The sequence below is a fragment of the Littorina saxatilis genome, unplaced genomic scaffold (genome assembly GCF_037325665.1).
Source record: "Littorina saxatilis isolate snail1 unplaced genomic scaffold, US_GU_Lsax_2.0 scaffold_641, whole genome shotgun sequence".
NCBI lineage: Eukaryota > Metazoa > Mollusca > Gastropoda > Littorinimorpha > Littorinidae > Littorina > Littorina saxatilis.
In genome coordinates this window covers 40,118-58,566 of record NW_027129619.1, presented here as the reverse complement: position 1 = coordinate 58,566, position 18,449 = coordinate 40,118, and the positions used below count along the sequence as shown (strand labels likewise).

Genomic DNA, 18,449 nt, shown 5'->3' with positions numbered 1-18,449 from the left:
ATTTGGATTAAAAACAAGCTCTGAAAATTAAAATTATAAAAATTATTATCAAAATTAAATTTTCGAAATCAATTTAAAAACACTTTCATCTTATTCCTTGTCGGTTCCTGATTCCAAAAAAACATATAGATATGATATGTTTGTATTAAAAACACGCTTAGAAAGTTAAAACGAAGAGAGGTACAGAAAAGCGTGCTATCCTTCTCAGCGCAACTACTACCCCGCTCTTCTTGTCAATTTCACTGCCTTTGCCATGAGCGGTGGACTGACGATGCTACGAGTATACGGTCTTGCTGAAAAAATTGCATTGCGTTCAGTTTCATTCTGAGAGTTCGACAGCTACTTGACTAAATGTTGTATTTTCGCCTTACGCGACTTGTTTTGAAGTTGAGGTGGCATTGTCAACACCCTCTGTTTTTGAATAGATTACTTGAAATTTTGGTCAAGCAATCTTTGACAAAGCACAATGTATTGAATTGCATTTAAGCTTAAAAATAAATTGATGAGTTTTGTCAAAACATATCTGAACAAATGTTAGTACTCAATCCAAAAATGATGTCCTCTATTCTTTATTAATGTCTGCTTCCAGAAAAATACAAATGTATGTTTACATTAAAATTAAGCTAACAAATTTCAAAAGAATAAAGAAGAGCGCTTTCCTCTGTAGAGCTTTACGCTACTGTGCTGTACTATTTTGTCACTTTTGCATGTTTTTTCAGTTAACATTTAGCGCTTGTTTGGCGTATGGCTGCGGGAAACAAAGCGATAATGTTTTGGTGAGGAAATGTTTTCATTCTGTTGAGTTTGACAGATTCACCTTCTTCTTCTTCTGCGTTCGATGTTCACAGATTCACCAAATGTAGTTTTGGGCTAACTTACTATGGATAAAGACGTCTTCTTCCGAACTTGAATGTTGTACATTCAATTTTCAGAAATTTAAAAATGCCTTTTAACAAGTTTTTGTTCTCTCTTTTCAGTGGAGGCAAATCTGTAAAGAGTCTATGAAATAGTGTGGAATTTCATACTTTGTTACAAAGGAATGCTTAGTTATTAAAACAAATTGTTCTCATTTCTTTAGATAACTTTTCCTTTCACAAACATGCATGTTTCATCTTTTACACTCAAAGGAAACGTGTTGGAGCATGTAAAAACAAGGCTAAGTCATACATTTTCAACGTTAACTAATTAAAAAGGAAAACTGCTTACTAATTAAACAAAATACTTAACATAGAAAGTGCCTTGATGTGTTTTGTTTTGAGAAACCCTGTTTAATGTTGCTTTTCACATGCATAAAACCTCAAGAGGCACACTTTCACAGTTGTGAGTTGTAGCCAGAGATATTAGTCAGCAACTTAAGGCTTGTATTCCCATTGTGCCATCACAAATGATGAACTGGCCATTGATGAGTCAAGTATCTATATCAAACAGGTAGTTTTCTGTCGTAGCGGAGAATTGCCCATGTCAATGTTATGAAAGTGTGAACGTACTGTTATTAAATCAAGTAAAGAAGAAATGCAAGTCTGTGATTTCAAGTTTGAACTTTGATCCATAAAACGTTTGTCCTTTGTTTTTAGGCATGTTGACGCAAAATGTACTTGCGTTTTAAGTCACTAAATATTCTTAGTTTTAACCGATCTGTATTACTTTATTTGTATAATTTGGCTAAGGAATTTTTGTTCTCACAATCCTTGATTGAACAGAAAAACTACAACACGAGTCATGTTACAACATATATAATTTTACACTTTGCTACGTCTGCAAGGAGTCCTTGACTAGTATGGCCCGCCCATTCTCTACTGGAGACGGCAAGCTTAGTTACTGCTGACAATGTTCTGCCGAGTTTACTCACGTGCAAGTGCTCTCATGCAGGCAATACGTCTGCGTCTCTGGTATGGTCTAAATCAACTTGCGCTCTTTGGTCAGTCGAGAATCTGCACATCATTACCATTGTGTCATTCATACCCTATATTACTTACATCTACTGTCTTGGTATACCCAACCCTCTTAGTTGTCTTGATCAGTGTCTCTAACCTTCCTCCATGTTACATCAAAGACCCCTTTTAATTACAAATTATATTCCAACCCAAATCTTAAATTCCTCCCCATTTTATTAGAACCCCTTTTCCATTAAAAATGATATAACAAATCAAATCTCCTCTTACAATCCTCGTTTTATTCATTGTAAACCAACCATGACCAATTATATAACTTTCCTGTACTTTACAACTAAATAACATTTTTAACTCCCACTATTATGGTGCTGCATACAATTTTTATTATTTATCAAAATATAGTGTTTTACCTTATCATAACTGAACTGTCAGGCTATTAGGTAACTGAGTAATTGATTTATATAATACTTTACTAACTTTGTACTTTGTTGGAAGAAATGAGAATACCACGGCTATGGAATTATAGAAATTTCAATGTGCATAAAAAGAGTACATTCCCGAACCAACATTAGATGAATTTACGGATTAAACCCACTTTATAGCAAGTAAAATACAAAACTTAACTGCAACAGTTGTTTTACGGGTATAGAGCATTTAAGTCGAGCTTACCTTCTAAACAATCTAACTATGAGATATCTAAACAAATGTGGGAAAAGTTTGTAGAACGCAACAGAGTTCAGCTTAACGGCTAAACAAAAATTTAACAATGGTAACACTTCTTCAAAACAACAACACAAACAAAATATGGGTCAATCACCCAACAAGTGGCCTCCACAGGTCTCCAATAGCCAATCTATCTGGAAAACACAAATGTTTTCACAACATGCACCACAAGCAACAGTGCTTCAACGGGCTGCTTTCGAGACCATTCAATGATGAATCCTCGATCCATCAACGAGACTGACGAACCTCGTCAGGTCAAGACAAAAACAAAGGACCCGCAAATTCGTTCACAAACAACCACCTGACTGAAGCACCGGCTCCACAGATTCACTAAATACACGTACACGTCTACGAACATGACTCATGAGATGAGTCACTGCAATAATGGTTTCAGTCTCCACTAGCTCTAGACACGAGACTGATATGACTTGACTCGGATTTTCAGCAACACAGATTCACTAAATACATCACCTGTACCCCTTTGATCTTACCATGCAACGCAGCAAGACTGCAACGACGTCTACCGAAAACTCTATTCCATTACAATCAGATCATCTTACAAAAACGTATGTTAAACATCAACATTAAAGCAAAATCATGTCATAGTCAATGCAGGAAAAAATGGTGCTAAAAAAACACACACAACAAGAAAAGCAAATGCCTTCGCCATGTCCCATTAAATTTTTTTTCAAAACACGCCCCAATACCTCAACCTCACCCCAACACCTCCAATCCGCCGCAAGACTCCCTCTCTTCTTTTTCCAACACCCCACCTCACCCCAATTACACTCTCCACACTTTACAAACCAAGTTTTCTCAGATTTGCTATTCATAATCTCTGAAAGTTTACCCCCATTTAAAGACTCCTTATTTAACACCCGATTAATCTCAGATTTTACCAAGGTCAAAAGGAGGACGTTACTGAATATGACCCTAAACAACCCCCCCCCCCCTCCCCCCTATCCCCAAACAAAAAAAGTGGTATCTCTCATGTATGTAGTACACGGGTCACAGAAACTAGGGGATAGCCAAAAGGAAGCCATTTGAACAGGAAACATTCATAAAATTAAATTGTTTGCTTCAATGTAACTGTAACACCTGAATTACTTTTTGAAGTTGTACATATCATATGACCGCAGCAAGACTTGGAAACCAAGTGGGGTCAGCAGTTCAATTTCCAAAAATGGTTCAAAAGCTCTGGTAGTGGTATTGCATAGATCAGAGGTCCGTTATTGCAAATGGTTAAACAAAATCTTGAGTATTGTTCAGGTCACTGATTAGTATATTTAATGCAAAACACACAGTTCAATGATGCCTCATGCTGCATGTAACCACTTTTAGCCTTCTGATGCTGTTGTGGTGGATCTGTGGCACAAAAACATTGTTTTTCTTTCAAAAATCTTGAGGAATAAATAGCTTACACACCTCACCTCAGTGATAATTAAAAATAATGGTCTCAGTTCTTGGTAAAAAAAAAAAAAAAGAGCTCGTATTTTTCATTATCCGCTAAACTTCGACCATTATTTCTAATATTCACAGAGACTCGGCATGTAACCTTACATATCCCATGACCTTCCTTTTTTGTCTCTGCTATTCTAGTGAGCAAATCTAGCGCGATATTGCTCAGTGGGCCTCAACTTTGGCCATGAACTAGGACACTAACCTGCGCAGCAGCAGTGAAGAAGATAAAGGAAATCTTGAACACAATGATGATGTTTAGACTCTTACGCCCAATGACAGTAAATTGGGATGCCGTTACAATGTTACCAAAAAAGGGAAAAGAAGAATAAACGCTCGGTGGCAAAATGACAGTAGATTGAGCCTTTATTCCGGTCAATGAAGGGACAATTGGAGCTTCTACAAACCGTGTCACCCACCAAGGCTAGATTTGGAGCAGATGACAAACAAAGTATGTAGTACCCGTCCCGTGATGACGATTATGTCGTTTTAAGTCATCTGTACGTTGCGAAGACATTTCAAAACAAAAATTTGCTTGGATGGGTCATGGGATATACATTACACCTCTGATTCATCCATGGAATCCTGTGGTATTTCGTCTCGACAGGGTGAATGAATATGATGAATATTCATTGACCCTGTCTTGATGAAATACCATGTGATACCATGGATGGACTGAGGTGTAATTTATACATATAGAGAATACTACATGGCTTGCTGTGTCATACCAGATTTACACGAGTTGTTTTTTTAAAGATTGAACTGCGAGCGAAAGCGAGCTGTTCACTATTTGAAAAAGCAACGAGTGTAAATCTGGTACGAAACAGCAAGCCATGTAGTATTCTGTTTATCCTACATACTGTACTTTACATACGTGTATTGTACTGAAAATGTCCTGCAGTCGAGGCAGCTAAATTGAAGACACTTGTTTTGGAACCTCGATCTCTTCTAAAGCCTGGTGCAATCTATTACGTCAAAGCAAAGAAACGTCACTCTAAAGATTCATCGAGGGTAATAACGAGCACAATTTTTGTTTCTATAATGACGTTTGTCTCGGTGACTTTGGTATCATAAGCAGTGGAAAAACGGGTTCATGCCAGACTTGCTTGACATGACCTCATTTACATGATATACACACGTGTGATTTGAACCATTATCATCTCACGGGTGTCTCTCTCACGTATGTAGGATAAATACTTATATATATATAACTTATACATATCACAGGTTCGCTTAACTTCCACTGTTCAAGGCCTGACGCAAATAAATAGGTTTTGTCCTGTATATAGTAACCCTGAGAAAGTTTTGCTCACTGGGTTCTGAACAAAAATGCAATCACTGAAGGTTAACAATTTGATCTAATAAAAAAAAGCCCAAACCTGCCTGTTATGCTATTTTAAAAGCTATTTGTCTGGTGTTTACTGAATATCAATATGTCGCAGCAGTGTTAAAGTAGCACAAGCATTTATATAATAAGCTTTTTTTGCTTAAAATTATTTGCCATGTTGGTTACATGTCAAAAATAAATAAAAAGAAGAGTTGGTATCATGTTCAGTTTTGCAAGTTATGTTAAAGCGATGTGACAGATAAAAGTTGCTCAGACACAAAATTTCAGAAGCTGTCTGTCAATGTGATGAATTACACATTAACTTGCTTCCATTTGAAACTTCTCGTTAAAACGCCAACTTGATTGAATTACAATAGAAATTAAAGTTAGCCGAACCTTTGACACATATGTGTTATTCATCTCAGAACAGTGAACAGTTCTATGCCGACCAACATCACCACCATTCAACGTTTTTAAGGGTTTACACGACGTACGGTACAGTCACGAACAAACTGTGTGACATCAAGGAATGTCTGCCTGGCATCATTTGAACCAAGTGGGTTGATCTGCTGTTGCATCTGTTCAACCTCTGCATTGCTCAGAGGGCATCGAACAGACTCGACGGGCACAAAAGGCAGGTCACAGCCCGATTCGAGTAGCTGTCTCGCACTCAGACCGGGACTGTCGTCATGATGAAGTTCATGGTCATGCTCATGCTGGGCAATGAGATCTTCGTTGGCATAGAACAGTTGCAGAGGAGTTTGATTGTGTTCTGTGCGCAAAGAGTGGTTGTTGTGACCTGCACGGAACTCCTGCAATGCTCTGTTGATCTTTGGCAAGAAGACATAATGAAGACAAAACAGGTCAACATCATTGTCTCTGCACAAGATGCCTTTTTCCTCCATGTCCAGGAACACAGACTTGAAGGTTTCCACCACTTGGATTTTCACATCCAAGTGCATACGTTCAACCCTAGAGTTGTGCACAGAAGAACCAACAATAACAGACCTTTCCTGCTGCCTGTGGTTCTCCATTGCAGCCCACACCTTCACATTCTCACCTCCGTAATCAGTCCTCACATGGAATGGCCAGCCAAAGAGTTGAGTGGACTCGCAAAATAGCTTCTCCACAGTATCTGACCTGTTGTTATCAGCACAGTACAAATATATAATTGTCCTTGAAAACCCATCAACACAGGCATGGATTACCAGTTTCCAGTTAATGAGCTTGTGATGGCCATCCAGGTGCCACAAGAAATTTGGACATGGCACAGAGTAGACCCTGCGAGCAATCGCAACTTTCAATCTCTCTGCGACTCCCACAGGATCCACTCTGTGCAGCATGTCAATTACCTTTTGTCGTTGGACGAAAACGCCCCTAGAGCGGAGATGGCCCGTCAAGTAGACAAGGCCAGCATTGGGATGATGACCCTTGATCTCCCTGACATGGCGCTCCAAGTCCTCCTCAGAAATGTCCGTGAATCTGCTGCACGAGGTGTCAATCCCTGCAAATAAACAAACTTAAAATTATTATAGGATTAAAGTTTAATTAATATTGTAATTCAATCAAGTTGGCGTTTTATTAATGAAACAGATCCTGTAATTGGTCAGAATGCCCCAACTCATTAAAAATTACCGGTCATTATTTGTCCATGTACATTCACTAAAAAAAGCCATTAATAACCTGCTGGCAAGGCGCATTGATACAACCTAAACTAGTCTCAGTTAGCTTTGAGGGTCATTTTACAAGTAGAAAAGAGATCGTCGTCAGATTGAATTACAATAACATTAAAGTGCATCTAAACCCCATTTTTCAAACCAAAACCCTTATTACCAATGCAAACATACACTCCGATGTATTCCATCCCCACCGCTCTAAAGGCCCTTTAACACCCTCCCAAAGTCTAATTGAAGCCCTCTGTCGCGGCTTCAATTAGCTTTCGTCGGGCGTCAATCCACGATGACGACCTCGCACTTTCAAATGAAAGCATGTTAATGTGTAATTGTTTAAAAATGTGTGTCTGGTAATGCAAGACTTTTAAACTTCAAATCGGACAAATGACAACAATAAATAAACATAATATTAATAATGGGGGAGCAGACGCATGTTCAATCACACACATTGATAATGATGAAAAAAATACCTTCATCTCTTAGGCGTTTGTAGAGAGTTGGTCGACTAACTTGACACAGAGCTGCAACCTTTGTTAAAGGCATGTGCAACTCAAAAAGCAGGTCACATACAAAGTCCATATCAATGTCCTTTTTCATTCTGCCAACTGGTCGGCAACTGGTTTCGCCTTCGGCTCCATGAAGAGGAACTGCTGGTTGCTGGAGAAAACAAGATTGTTATTGTTAAACATTAATTAAGATTGAAGGTAAAAGTCTCTGAGGTCTCTAAAACCATTGGTTACATCAGTACATGAATTGAACCAGTAAGCATAGCTTATACTGGCTCATACAGCCGACAATAGTCTGACTAATGACTGTAACTGATTATTTGATATCTATCTATATATATATATACGACTTGTGTCTGTCTGTGTGTTTGTGTATCTGTGTGTTTGTGTATTTGTGTATTCGCCATGCACGCCCAAAGTTCTCGATGGATCTGCTTCAAATTTGGTGGGCTTATTCAGAGAGACCCCGGACACAACCTCATCGATGAGATATTTCAACACGTGCTCTCAGCGCGCAGCGCTGAACCGATTTTGGTTCCACCTCAGCTATTTTGGTTCCACCTCAGCTACCCGGGCCCCCATACCGACACACCATAGCCGCTACACCACATCACAACGCCAAAGTTCTCGGTGGATCTTTTTCAAATTTGGACACCGTATTCAGCTACACCCCGGACACAATATCATCGATGAGATATTTCAACACGTGCTCTCAGCGCGCAGCGCTGAACAGATTTTTGTTTTTGTGTTCATTTCACCATTATAAGTAACTCTTCCTTATCTTCTCCAGTGTTTGGCGTTTATCTCCCTTCCTTCGTGTGGCTTTCCCGTTCAGTTGTAAGTTACTACACTGCGCTGTCCACTGCGCTGAGCGTCTTCGGATATTCCCGGCGTTCTGTTACTGTTACCTATTTTTAGAAGGTCAACGCAGTGTACAGAACGTAAATTGGACCCGTAAATTATCCTCACTGTAAAAGTGCAAAGGTCGAATCAATTTATAGCCACGCGAAAAATACACTGTCATCTATCTCTCTATAGATACGGCTTCTCTGTGTTTTTGTGTGTGTGTGTGAGTGTGTGTGTCTCTTATGTAAGCAACACCTGTGCATTGTTCAGTTCTGTTTGTGATGTGGTCTGGCGGCTTTTGTGTAATTTTATGTACGACAGCGTCTGGCATGCTCGTCTACTCCTAAAACTCGGCAGAATCGGTGTCTCTGGCCACATGTACCAATTCATCAAAAACTTCATCAGCAATCGCAAGATGTCTGTCCGGGTGGGCTCTTCGGTGTCCGAAACCCATGCGCTGGACATGGGGGTTCCCCAGGGCAGTATCATCGCGCCAAACTTATTCAGCATCATGCTCTATGACATTACTTCTGTTAAGGTTGACGGTGCCAGTGTACTTCTGTATGCGGACGACCTCGCCTTAATAGACACTAATAGACCACGCCATAACAGAGTTACCAACACTGTTGACTTATCTTCTTACCAAACTAAAATCGACAACCTCTGTCAATATATGTACACCAACGGCTTCCAACTAGCCTCAAATAAAACAGTCTTTCTTGTTGTCTCCCGTAGACAACTGTACAGGAACTGCAGTATAAAGATAGGTTGTGATATTATCAAACCGAGCTCAGAAGTTAAGTTCCTCGGCGTTATCATCGATACCCGACTTAACTGGACCAGTCATATCGAACATCTGATCAATAAGGCCAACAAGGATCTTTATATCATACGCTACCTGGCGTCCCAATCCTGGGCCAGAGGGCGTAAGTGTGTCACAGAGGTAGTGCGGGCATTAATTCGCTCCCGCCTCCTTTACGGGTGCGAAGCTTATTTCGCGACGCGCCCGGCGCTCATGAAAAAACTGGCTATTATAGAGTGCAGGGCGCTCAAAATAGCTCTGGGACTCTCCCAACAAGCGAGTAAGAGTCGAGTCTACAGCGAGTGTGGGTGGCTGCCCCTTGTGGATGAGATAAAACTCCGTTCAGCTCAGTATGCTGTCAGAGCCCACGCGGTAGAGAACTCTGCCTGCGAGGTCCTGACTGACTTTTTTCCTCAGCACCAAAATTATGAGGCCAACACCAAACATAGCACTCAACTCTTGGCCAAAACGCTACCCTTATCCGACACAGTAAACCGCATTCTAGCCGATAGCGGGGTGAAGGTCAGTGAGCTGGCCAGGGTCCCCCCGCCCTCCTACCCGCCTTGGCTTGAGGAAACCCCTACTATCATATACGACAGTGAAGATAATACTACCAAAAAAGATAACCCCGTCTACCTAGCTACTGTTACAAAAGAAACCCTAAACTACAAATTCTCGGAGCATTTAAAAGTCTTTACTGACGGATCCAAATTTGCAGACGGCAGCGTTGGCTGCGCCTTTGTGATCCCAGATCTCAAAATCTCAAGGAAATATACTCTTAATAAAGACATCTCCATATTCTCAGCCGAGCTATTTGCCTTGCTCATGGCATGCACTTTTATAAATGACCTCCCAGTCACACCGCGTGCGGTAGTTTTCTGCTCTGACTCGCGCTCTTCATTACAAGCTCTGCATCGAAACACATCAAATCGGGCAGAGCTACAAAGAGAAATCCTCTTTATATCTCACGTAGGGGTCCGGGGAAATGAACTGGCGGATGTCGCTGCCAAAGAAGCGGCAGAATCTAGCCCAGCTAACACTAACATCGGCTACTCAGTAACCGAGTTCTACAGTAAAATCCGTAAACTCATTCGAAGTCAGTACGTAACATCTCTGTCCTATCAACCCATTGATATGAACGATCTACACCCCGATCTCCCAACAAACCTCCTCACTATCTTCAGACGCCTCCGTGCCGGCGGCTGCCGCTTCCATATCTTTAACAAGTCCTGCCATTGTGGAGAACCCTATTCATTTCAACACATTTTCGCTCCATGCGCTACAAATAGAATTACCTTTAAAACCTTATATGACCATATGCAGCTCCATGGTCTGAGTCCCCAGGATTATCTGCGCAGTAGCAGTTCTCTAGGCTGGTCACACAGCTTGCTGCTGTGCCGACTGGTCAGGGACTCGGACATGGGGCTGTGGGTATAACTAAGCCCAGATTATCACATCAGCGTGTTTCAGTTTGAGGTCGAGTGGCTCCCGCCATCCCTCCTGATTCCAGCGACTACCTTCTAGACAACATATCCTCACCCAAGGCCCACTAGTCGCCAAACTGTACATATTGTTTTTATTACCACGGCCTTCGTGGCTTACATCTTAATCCTTTTATTTGTAAAAAGTTTTGAGATTTATTGTTCGTGTTCCTCTTACTTGCTCATCTATTTGGTTTTATTGGTGATCCTGAAAGGTTCCACTTTTTAACTCGATTTGAAATAAAAAAAAATAATATTACAAGCCCGTTATTCAAGATATAGAATACAGACTTATAATTCTTACCAAGAAACATCTTAACTACTTTTCATTTTAACAAATTCCACAGAGCATTATCAACTCAACCCCACCCCCTGCCCTCCTCTCCTTATTTTTTGTTTCTTTCTTTCCTCTTTTTGAAAGCGGACAAACACTCAAGTCCTTAATGGCTCAAAACCGTAGGACTTTTAATATTAATTTTAACGTAATTTTATGTACTGGCCTTCCTTTGAGAAGCCATAACTTGCTCAGTCCTGTTTGAGTGGAGTTCGCCTCCAAAGGTGATTAACACGGTTACATTCGTCGACAAGGATGGGACTCGATATGGTCAGGAATGGCATTATGGCCACTGAATCATTTTCGTGCTGTTCCCATTCCACGAATCTGGGAGGGACCTAAGCTTGGCGGGTCCATAGTTCGGACCCGGCGAAGCCGGCGTACGGTTCTAAGTACTTCTTCCTGGCGAAACCGGCTACCCGGCGAAGCGGGTATTCATTCTAGTTTCACATATTTTAGTTTTACACCAGACCAAATATTTTTTTTTTTTTTTTTTAGAAACTAGAGCCTTGTGAAGTTGTCAAACAGGGCCAACCCATTTAAATGTAACACACAGTCAAGCTGATGATCTATCATCTAGCTGTGAAATAGAGCAAGTTAATTTTTTTTTTAAAAAGGCAAGAAATCATACCATTCAGTTTTTGTCACCCTGTCAACTGTTAAGTTATTCATACCATCAAAAAATGCCATTTGGGGGGTATGTGTGGTAAAGGACCTGGGAAGTTACACCAAAATATTGTTCAAATCCAGACATTCCATTTTCGGCCAGAACAAAGGCATTTCTTCAAGTACATGTATACATAATTCTGACCAAAACACTGCTGTTTTACACCTGGGCTGTGCCACTGAAAATATATCCTAAATTTATGTGCTCACTGTTCTGACGGTGACTGAGCAATCAACATTGTACTTCGATCTAGTATGACTTTATGTAACACTAACAGCTTCTGCTATCAGTCATACTAAAACCATTGACAGAGATTAAATTTCAATAACAATTAACATTGATGGGATTGTGAGTTCTAAGTTCTTCTTCAAGTTTTTGACTCTTGTCGTTTATGAGCAGGTATTGCACTCCGCCCAAAGTCAATTGAAATTTCAGTTTTAACCTTCCATATTTTGGACGGGAGTGGAACAAAACCTCCAAGTGTGAAATAGTAGCCTATCAATGTGTCATAGTCGTAGAACTGCGACTGGACAGTTTTTAACATTATCTGCACAGTAGAAGAATTACGATCTAGCAGCTATGGTTGGCTGTCCTCCTTCCAATTGTTCACAGCTGAATTATAAGCAGACTAGTGATACCCGTGCTATGCACTGGATTATCTTCTTTATAAGAATACAGAATTAATTGTGAATAAGCAACAACAAAAACGTGTTAAATGTTCGATGGCATCGTACAAAACAAAATGCGATAAATTGGAGAAAATAGTGTGCACCGTACAATAACAGATTTACACATCAGCAAATAGCAAAAAGTAACCCAGTGGTAAATATACAGTTGGTACTGTGAACAATAAAACGCCTATCAAATTTTCATATAATTGGGAAAGGATAAAACAGTCTGAGAAGTCAGTCAATGTAACAAAATGATTTTGTCACGCTTCAATTAAGATGCATGCTAGTTAAAATGTATAAAAACAATATGTCACACGCTTTCCTTCTTTGCCACTACTAAAGCAAACGTGTGCAAGATTGTATGTTACACGCATTGAAGCATGTGCAAGAACGGATTCAAACTCGTCCTTCCAAAAGCCCCAAAATGCACACACGACTTTTATTTCTCCTGCTGTTATCGTTTCTTCTCTTTACAAATTCTTCAACGCTGAGGATACTGAAAACGGCATCCCAGACGACAGTACTGTTTCCATACCCGAATTTAGCTGCCCTGCGTATTATAATATAGATAACTAGGAGAGGGTTGGCCTGGTTACCACTGGTCAGCTTGTCCCTCTTTTCAATTGTCAACCTGTCCCCATGGCAAAATATCCTGGGCAAAAGATAAACGATTTGATATAATTCTATGACTTTTGATCAAGCTAAAATAAATAAATAAATCCCTGCGCTTAGAACTGTACCCACGGAATACGCGCGATATAAGCCTCATTTTGATTGATTGATTGATTGAGTTGACTTACATAGATACAATGTATAAAATCAATATGCTATTGCTAGGTAAAGAAAGTCATTCTTTATTTTGACCACATACTTCTGGGGCTGCTTGAAGTTGAAGGTACTCTTCATTATCAGGAGACTCCAAAACCTGCCGCACGCATGTTGCCACAGCCTCGATAATCAAATCTGCGTCTAGGTTTGTTGCACCTGTGTCCATTGTTACCCTATGGTTGTAACTGTAAGCAGAAAAGTGGTTCAAATAGTGAAATACAAGTGTTTATGAAAATTCTAACAACAGTTGAAACAAAGTTTACATGAGGCATTATGTGGGCATAATGAAAAAACTAATTTGCACATTTTACTCAAGTGAGTTTGCCAATTTAATTCTTGATCAACAGTAACACTTATTATTGTAAAGAATTGAATTGAATTGAAATTTATTTCACGAGGGTAACAGAATAAGCAATGTATACATGCTTTTTTTCATCCGGCCCTCGCCCATTGAGGGGTAACAAACAAGAAGAAATAGAAGATAAGTTTAACTATCTATTACAAATGACATATTTACCATAATTAACATGTCAAGCAACCAATAAGACATTTTAAGATGCATTGTGATTCTCTAGCAAAGCTTGAAAATTATATATTATAACAGAGAAATAGGGTAAGGGTATCTAATTCCGACCGATTGAGATCATTGTTTTATTCTCAAGGCTCTAAACCGTAAAGTTTAGCAAATATGTCTTGTCTGGTAAGACCGACGTTTTCCGTACGCAATTCGTGTTTTAAATAGGTGCCTGTGTCGTTGCTTTCCGTTATTAAAGTAGTTGTCGGGGGTCCGACTAAGCGCTACCTTGAACCATAGCCCTTATACTTTATTTTTATATTTCATTCTAGTTAGTTTATCGTCCATTCTCACATAATACAAAATTTCAAACTTCAATGATGAAAATTACGGAAGTTATGACGAGTTTTAGGAGAGAGTATGCACTACTCTCAAGTAGAATGACTGGCTCCGCATCCGACTGACTGTGTTGGAACGAATGACTCCGTATCCGACATTGTCGGACATGGAGCCACGGCCTTAGGATAGCTCTCCTTTTACGCGTCTTAGCTATCGTAAATTTTATCACTGAAGTTTGAAATTTTGTATAATATGTGACCCTCCACCACGAAATGAGTCGCATGTCACCTTTGCATGATTTTCATATTTTTACATTTTCCTAAAGAATTTTTTATGCTCTATCCAGTGGTGCAAACCGTTTTAGAAAAGAGCAAAAACTGTTTGAGTTATAAGCCTGTGACTAAGGTGACCCTCACACTGTTACCAGACACTCCCCGGAATTACATTAAGCCTAGCGCAGAATCGCGCGAGGTGACATGCGACTCATTTCGTTGTGGAGGGTCACATATAAGAACTGACGATGGAATGACTAGAAACATAAAGATAAATGATATAACAGTTTAAAATTGGTAGCGCGCAGTTTTAGTCACTGCCGGATTTTGTCGGATCCGGATTTGAGGGTAGTGCATAAGCTCTCCTTAAACTCGTCATAACTTCGGTAATTTTCATCATTGAAGTTTGAAATTTTGTATTTAGGCTATGTAAGAATGACGATGATCTAACAAGAAATATAAAAATAAAGTATATAAGTGCTATGGTTCAAGGTAGCGCGTGCTGGCGCGTAGTTTAGTCGGGCCGCACGTCGGTAAACATTGTAGGTAGGTGTGGGAACCTAAATCCGACCGGGGGGTATCGAAATCCGACCGAAATCTACTCTGAGTCTGAACTAAATGACAGTGAACGTAATGTTTCTCTCACTCTCACTCTCACTCTCAGGCTTGTTTTGATCGTGTAGTACACACACAAACACACAACTTCGTGACTTTCAGTGAGCGAAACACTCTATTAATTACTATTAGGCTTAGTTACATGCTCGCAAACACTGACAAGCACCCATCCACGCACTTGCGATGTTGGTCGATTCAGTGGTTACGTCCCTTGGATAAACAAATTTTATTTTTGCAATGAAGCACATTCCTGCGTCACAGCATAATTTGTAATCACGAATTCGACTACATGAGTGGAATACGGGGTCCAAATGGTTAGACGAGAGGGGGTTAGAGTCTGGATCTAGTCAGTAAAGACAGTATGGAGTTTGTGAGATAAACATTGCCGATGAAGCAACCTCCAAAGTCTCCAAAAGCCGTCAAGCACGTGACGTGTACTGCGAGTCAGATTCCTATCACAAACTTCTCCTACAGATACTGACAGTTGACTAAACAAACAGCTGTGATCGATCTTCAACAACATACTGATGAAATAAGACCGAATTACGTTCACCTACCTTATACACTTTAGTGGTTATACTGTAGTTGAACTTGAAGTGAAGAGAAATCCACCCGTTACAAATGGCGGCCAGGTTTGGAAGACGAAGTCGAAGGTACTCGATAAAAAAACATGTAAATGATTATTAATTTCTTTTGTCATTATTCTTGCATCTAACAGGTAAATTCAGATGTATTAGTTGTTTGAAATGTGTCGGGAGCCGATTTCAACAAGAAATTGTACAGATATTTGCCAAAAATCCCTCTTTTACTGACAGAGCCATGCGGAGCTGTCCTGTAGTAGTTTCGTAACGTTATAGAATGCATTCTATATTATAGAATGCATTCTATATTATAGAATGCATTCTATAGTATAGAATGCATTCTATAGTATAGAATGCATTCTATATTATAGAATGCATTCTATAGTATAGAATGCATTCTGAATGCATTCTATAATATAGAATGCATTCTATATTATAGAATGCATTCTATATTATAGAATGCATTGTATACTATAGAATGCATTCTATAATATAGAATGCATTCTATAATATAGAATGCATTCTATAATATAGAATGCATTCTATAATATAGAATGCATTCTATAATATAGAATGCATTCTATAATATAGAATGCATTATATAGTAAATAATGGATTTTTTTATTAAATAATGAATTGTTTAGTAAATAAAAGATTTATTTAATTACAACAATCACACTTTTTACTTTTGTGTAAATAATGAATTATTTAGCTAAAAAAATGCATTATTTAGCTATATAATGCATTATTTAGTTAAATAATTCATTATTTAGATCAACAGGAAAAAACGTAATTTCTTTACAAACGGATTGCCATATGTAACCACTTTAGCACTTTTAATTTATATTTTTCTGTCTTCCAAGCTTTAAATTAAGCTTATAAAATGAGTAAAAAAGTGGTTTTTTTCTGAATTCACCAGTTAAATCACTATGTTGCATGTTCTATTTTGCTTCCCTATTTCTGTTCTTAAGTTTTGATCATCTGACTACCTCGCTTGTCTATTTGGAAGATAATATGCACTCTTTTCTGAAAAATAAGTAGGGGGTGGGGGTAGTAAAAGCATCACAGTTCAAAATTTAGCGCGACAAGAGGTGTATTTCTTTTAAAATTGGTGAAGAGGGATAACTCAACTTGTTATTTAACACTATTTCTGAACACTGTAACCACTTTAACACTTATAATTTATGTTTGACTGTGTTCCATGCTTCAAAATGGGCTTCAAAAATGGACACACAAGGTTTTTTTTCCAAATTCACCTGTAAAATCACTATGTTTGATGTTCTATTTTGCTTCCCTATTTCTCTTCTTCAGTTTGTGATCATTCGATTGTTTTTTTGTTAACATATTCACAATACAATATCACAAATTCTTCAGTAGGGTTTGCGTGAACAAATCTCATACCTATGCTCAAACTTCAGTCGTTATCTCAAAATTTTGCGCGACAAGCTCTATTCATTTTGTTTTTTCCTGATAAACAAAACACTGAACTAACATAAAAACAAACCTTTAAAACTGCCTAACCACTTTGAACTATGGCCTCAGGTGTGTTCTCCAGCCTTAAGTTACTCAGTAAATGTCTATGCTTGATATTCGTAATGCTTATAAGGTATGGCTGAACATCGTATGTCTTGCTTACAGAGGAATAAAATTTCAGCCTTGGACGTATGCGTGCGTGTGTGTGTGTGTGTGTGTTTGTGTGTGTGTGTGTGTGTGTGTGTGTATGTATGTGTGTGTGTGTGTGTGTGTGCATGTATGTGTATATGTGTATGTATGTGTGTGTGTGTGTATGTATGTAGGTGTGTGTATGTGTGTGTGTATATGTGTGTATATGTGTGTGTGTGTGTGTATGTGTGTGTATGTGTGTGTATGTGTGTGTGTGTGTGTGTGTGTGTGTGTGTGTGTGTGTGAGAGAGAGTGTATGTGTGTGGGCGGGTGGAGAGGTAGGGAAGGAAAAAGATAAGGGACACATTGTGTCTGCTTCATTCACAAAGTGTGAGTGTAGCTCTGTCTGTGTGTGTGTGTGTGTGTGTATGTGTGTATGTGTGTATGTGTGTGTGTGTGTATGTGTGTGTATGTGTGTGTGTGTGTGTGTGTGTGTGTGTGTGTGTGTGTGTGTGTGTGTGTGTGTGTTTCTGTTTCATTCACAACGTGTGTGTGTGTGTAGGTGAGTGAATGTGTGTGTGTGTGTGTGTATGTGCGTTTTTCTGTTTCATTCACAACGTGTGTGTGTGTAGGTGAGTGAATGTGTTTGTGTGTGTGTGTGTGTGTGTGTGTGTATGTGTGTTTTTCTGTTTCATTCACAACGTGTGTGTGTGTGTAGGTGAGTGAATGTGTGAGTGTGTGTGTGTATGTAGGGGGAGGGGGGGTAAGGAATGAGAACAAGAGGGGATGCAATGTGTCTGCAATATTCACAACGTGTGAGTGTGTGTGTGTGTGTGTTTGTGTGTGGAGGGGGGGGGGTAAAGTAGGAGAAAGAGAGGGGACACAATGTGTCTGCTTTATGTACAACGTGTAAGTGTAGGTGTGTGTGTGGGGGGGGGGGAGGGTAAAGAAGGAGAAAGAGAGGGGACATAATATTTATGTGTGTTTCATTCACAATAGTATGTCTGCTTTATCTACAACGTGTAAGTGTAGGTGTGTGTGGGGGGGGGGAGGGGGGAGGGTAAAGAAGAAGAAGGAGAGGGGACACAAAGTGGGTGCTTCATTCACGACGTGTGATTGTGTGTGTGTGTGTGTGTGTGGGGGGGGGGGGTAAGGAAGGAGAAAGAGAGGGGACATAATAATTATGTGTGTTTCATTCACAATAGTATGTCTGCTTTATCTACAACGTGTAAGTGTAGGTGTGTGTGGGGGGGGGGAGGGGGGAGGGTAAAGAAGAAGAAGGAGAGGGGACACAAAGTGTGTGATTCATTCACAACGT

The 18,449-nt window shown here is 39.6% G+C and overlaps 2 protein-coding genes across 4 annotated transcripts in view; both read right to left on the bottom strand.

Annotated features, from left to right (window-relative positions):
• Positions 1-15,805, bottom strand: part of LOC138957854 (uncharacterized) — a 28,856-nt gene extending 13,051 nt beyond the window's left edge. The window contains exons 1-5 of one of the 3 annotated variants that reach the window (XM_070328900.1): positions 15,506-15,795; positions 13,252-13,393; positions 7,544-7,730; positions 6,753-6,904; positions 1,850-1,931 (exon numbers count right to left, since the gene is read on the bottom strand). In XM_070328900.1, coding sequence (XP_070185001.1) covers positions 1,920-1,931; positions 6,753-6,904; positions 7,544-7,730; positions 13,252-13,374 — 474 coding nt within the window. In that variant the 5' untranslated portion in view covers positions 13,375-13,393; positions 15,506-15,795 and the 3' untranslated portion in view covers positions 1,850-1,919. Of the gene's footprint in view, positions 1-1,849; positions 1,932-6,752; positions 6,905-7,543; positions 7,731-13,251; positions 13,394-15,505 lie in introns of all 3 variants that reach the window. The other 2 variants (XM_070328898.1, XM_070328897.1) reach the window with 2 other exon arrangements.
• Positions 3,584-6,744, bottom strand: LOC138957853 (uncharacterized). Its single transcript, XM_070328896.1, has one exon. The coding sequence runs from the start codon at positions 6,741-6,743 to the stop codon at positions 5,874-5,876; it is 870 nt and encodes a 289-aa protein (XP_070184997.1). The 5' UTR covers position 6,744; the 3' UTR covers positions 3,584-5,873.
• Positions 15,806-18,449: the final 2,644 nt, after the last annotated feature.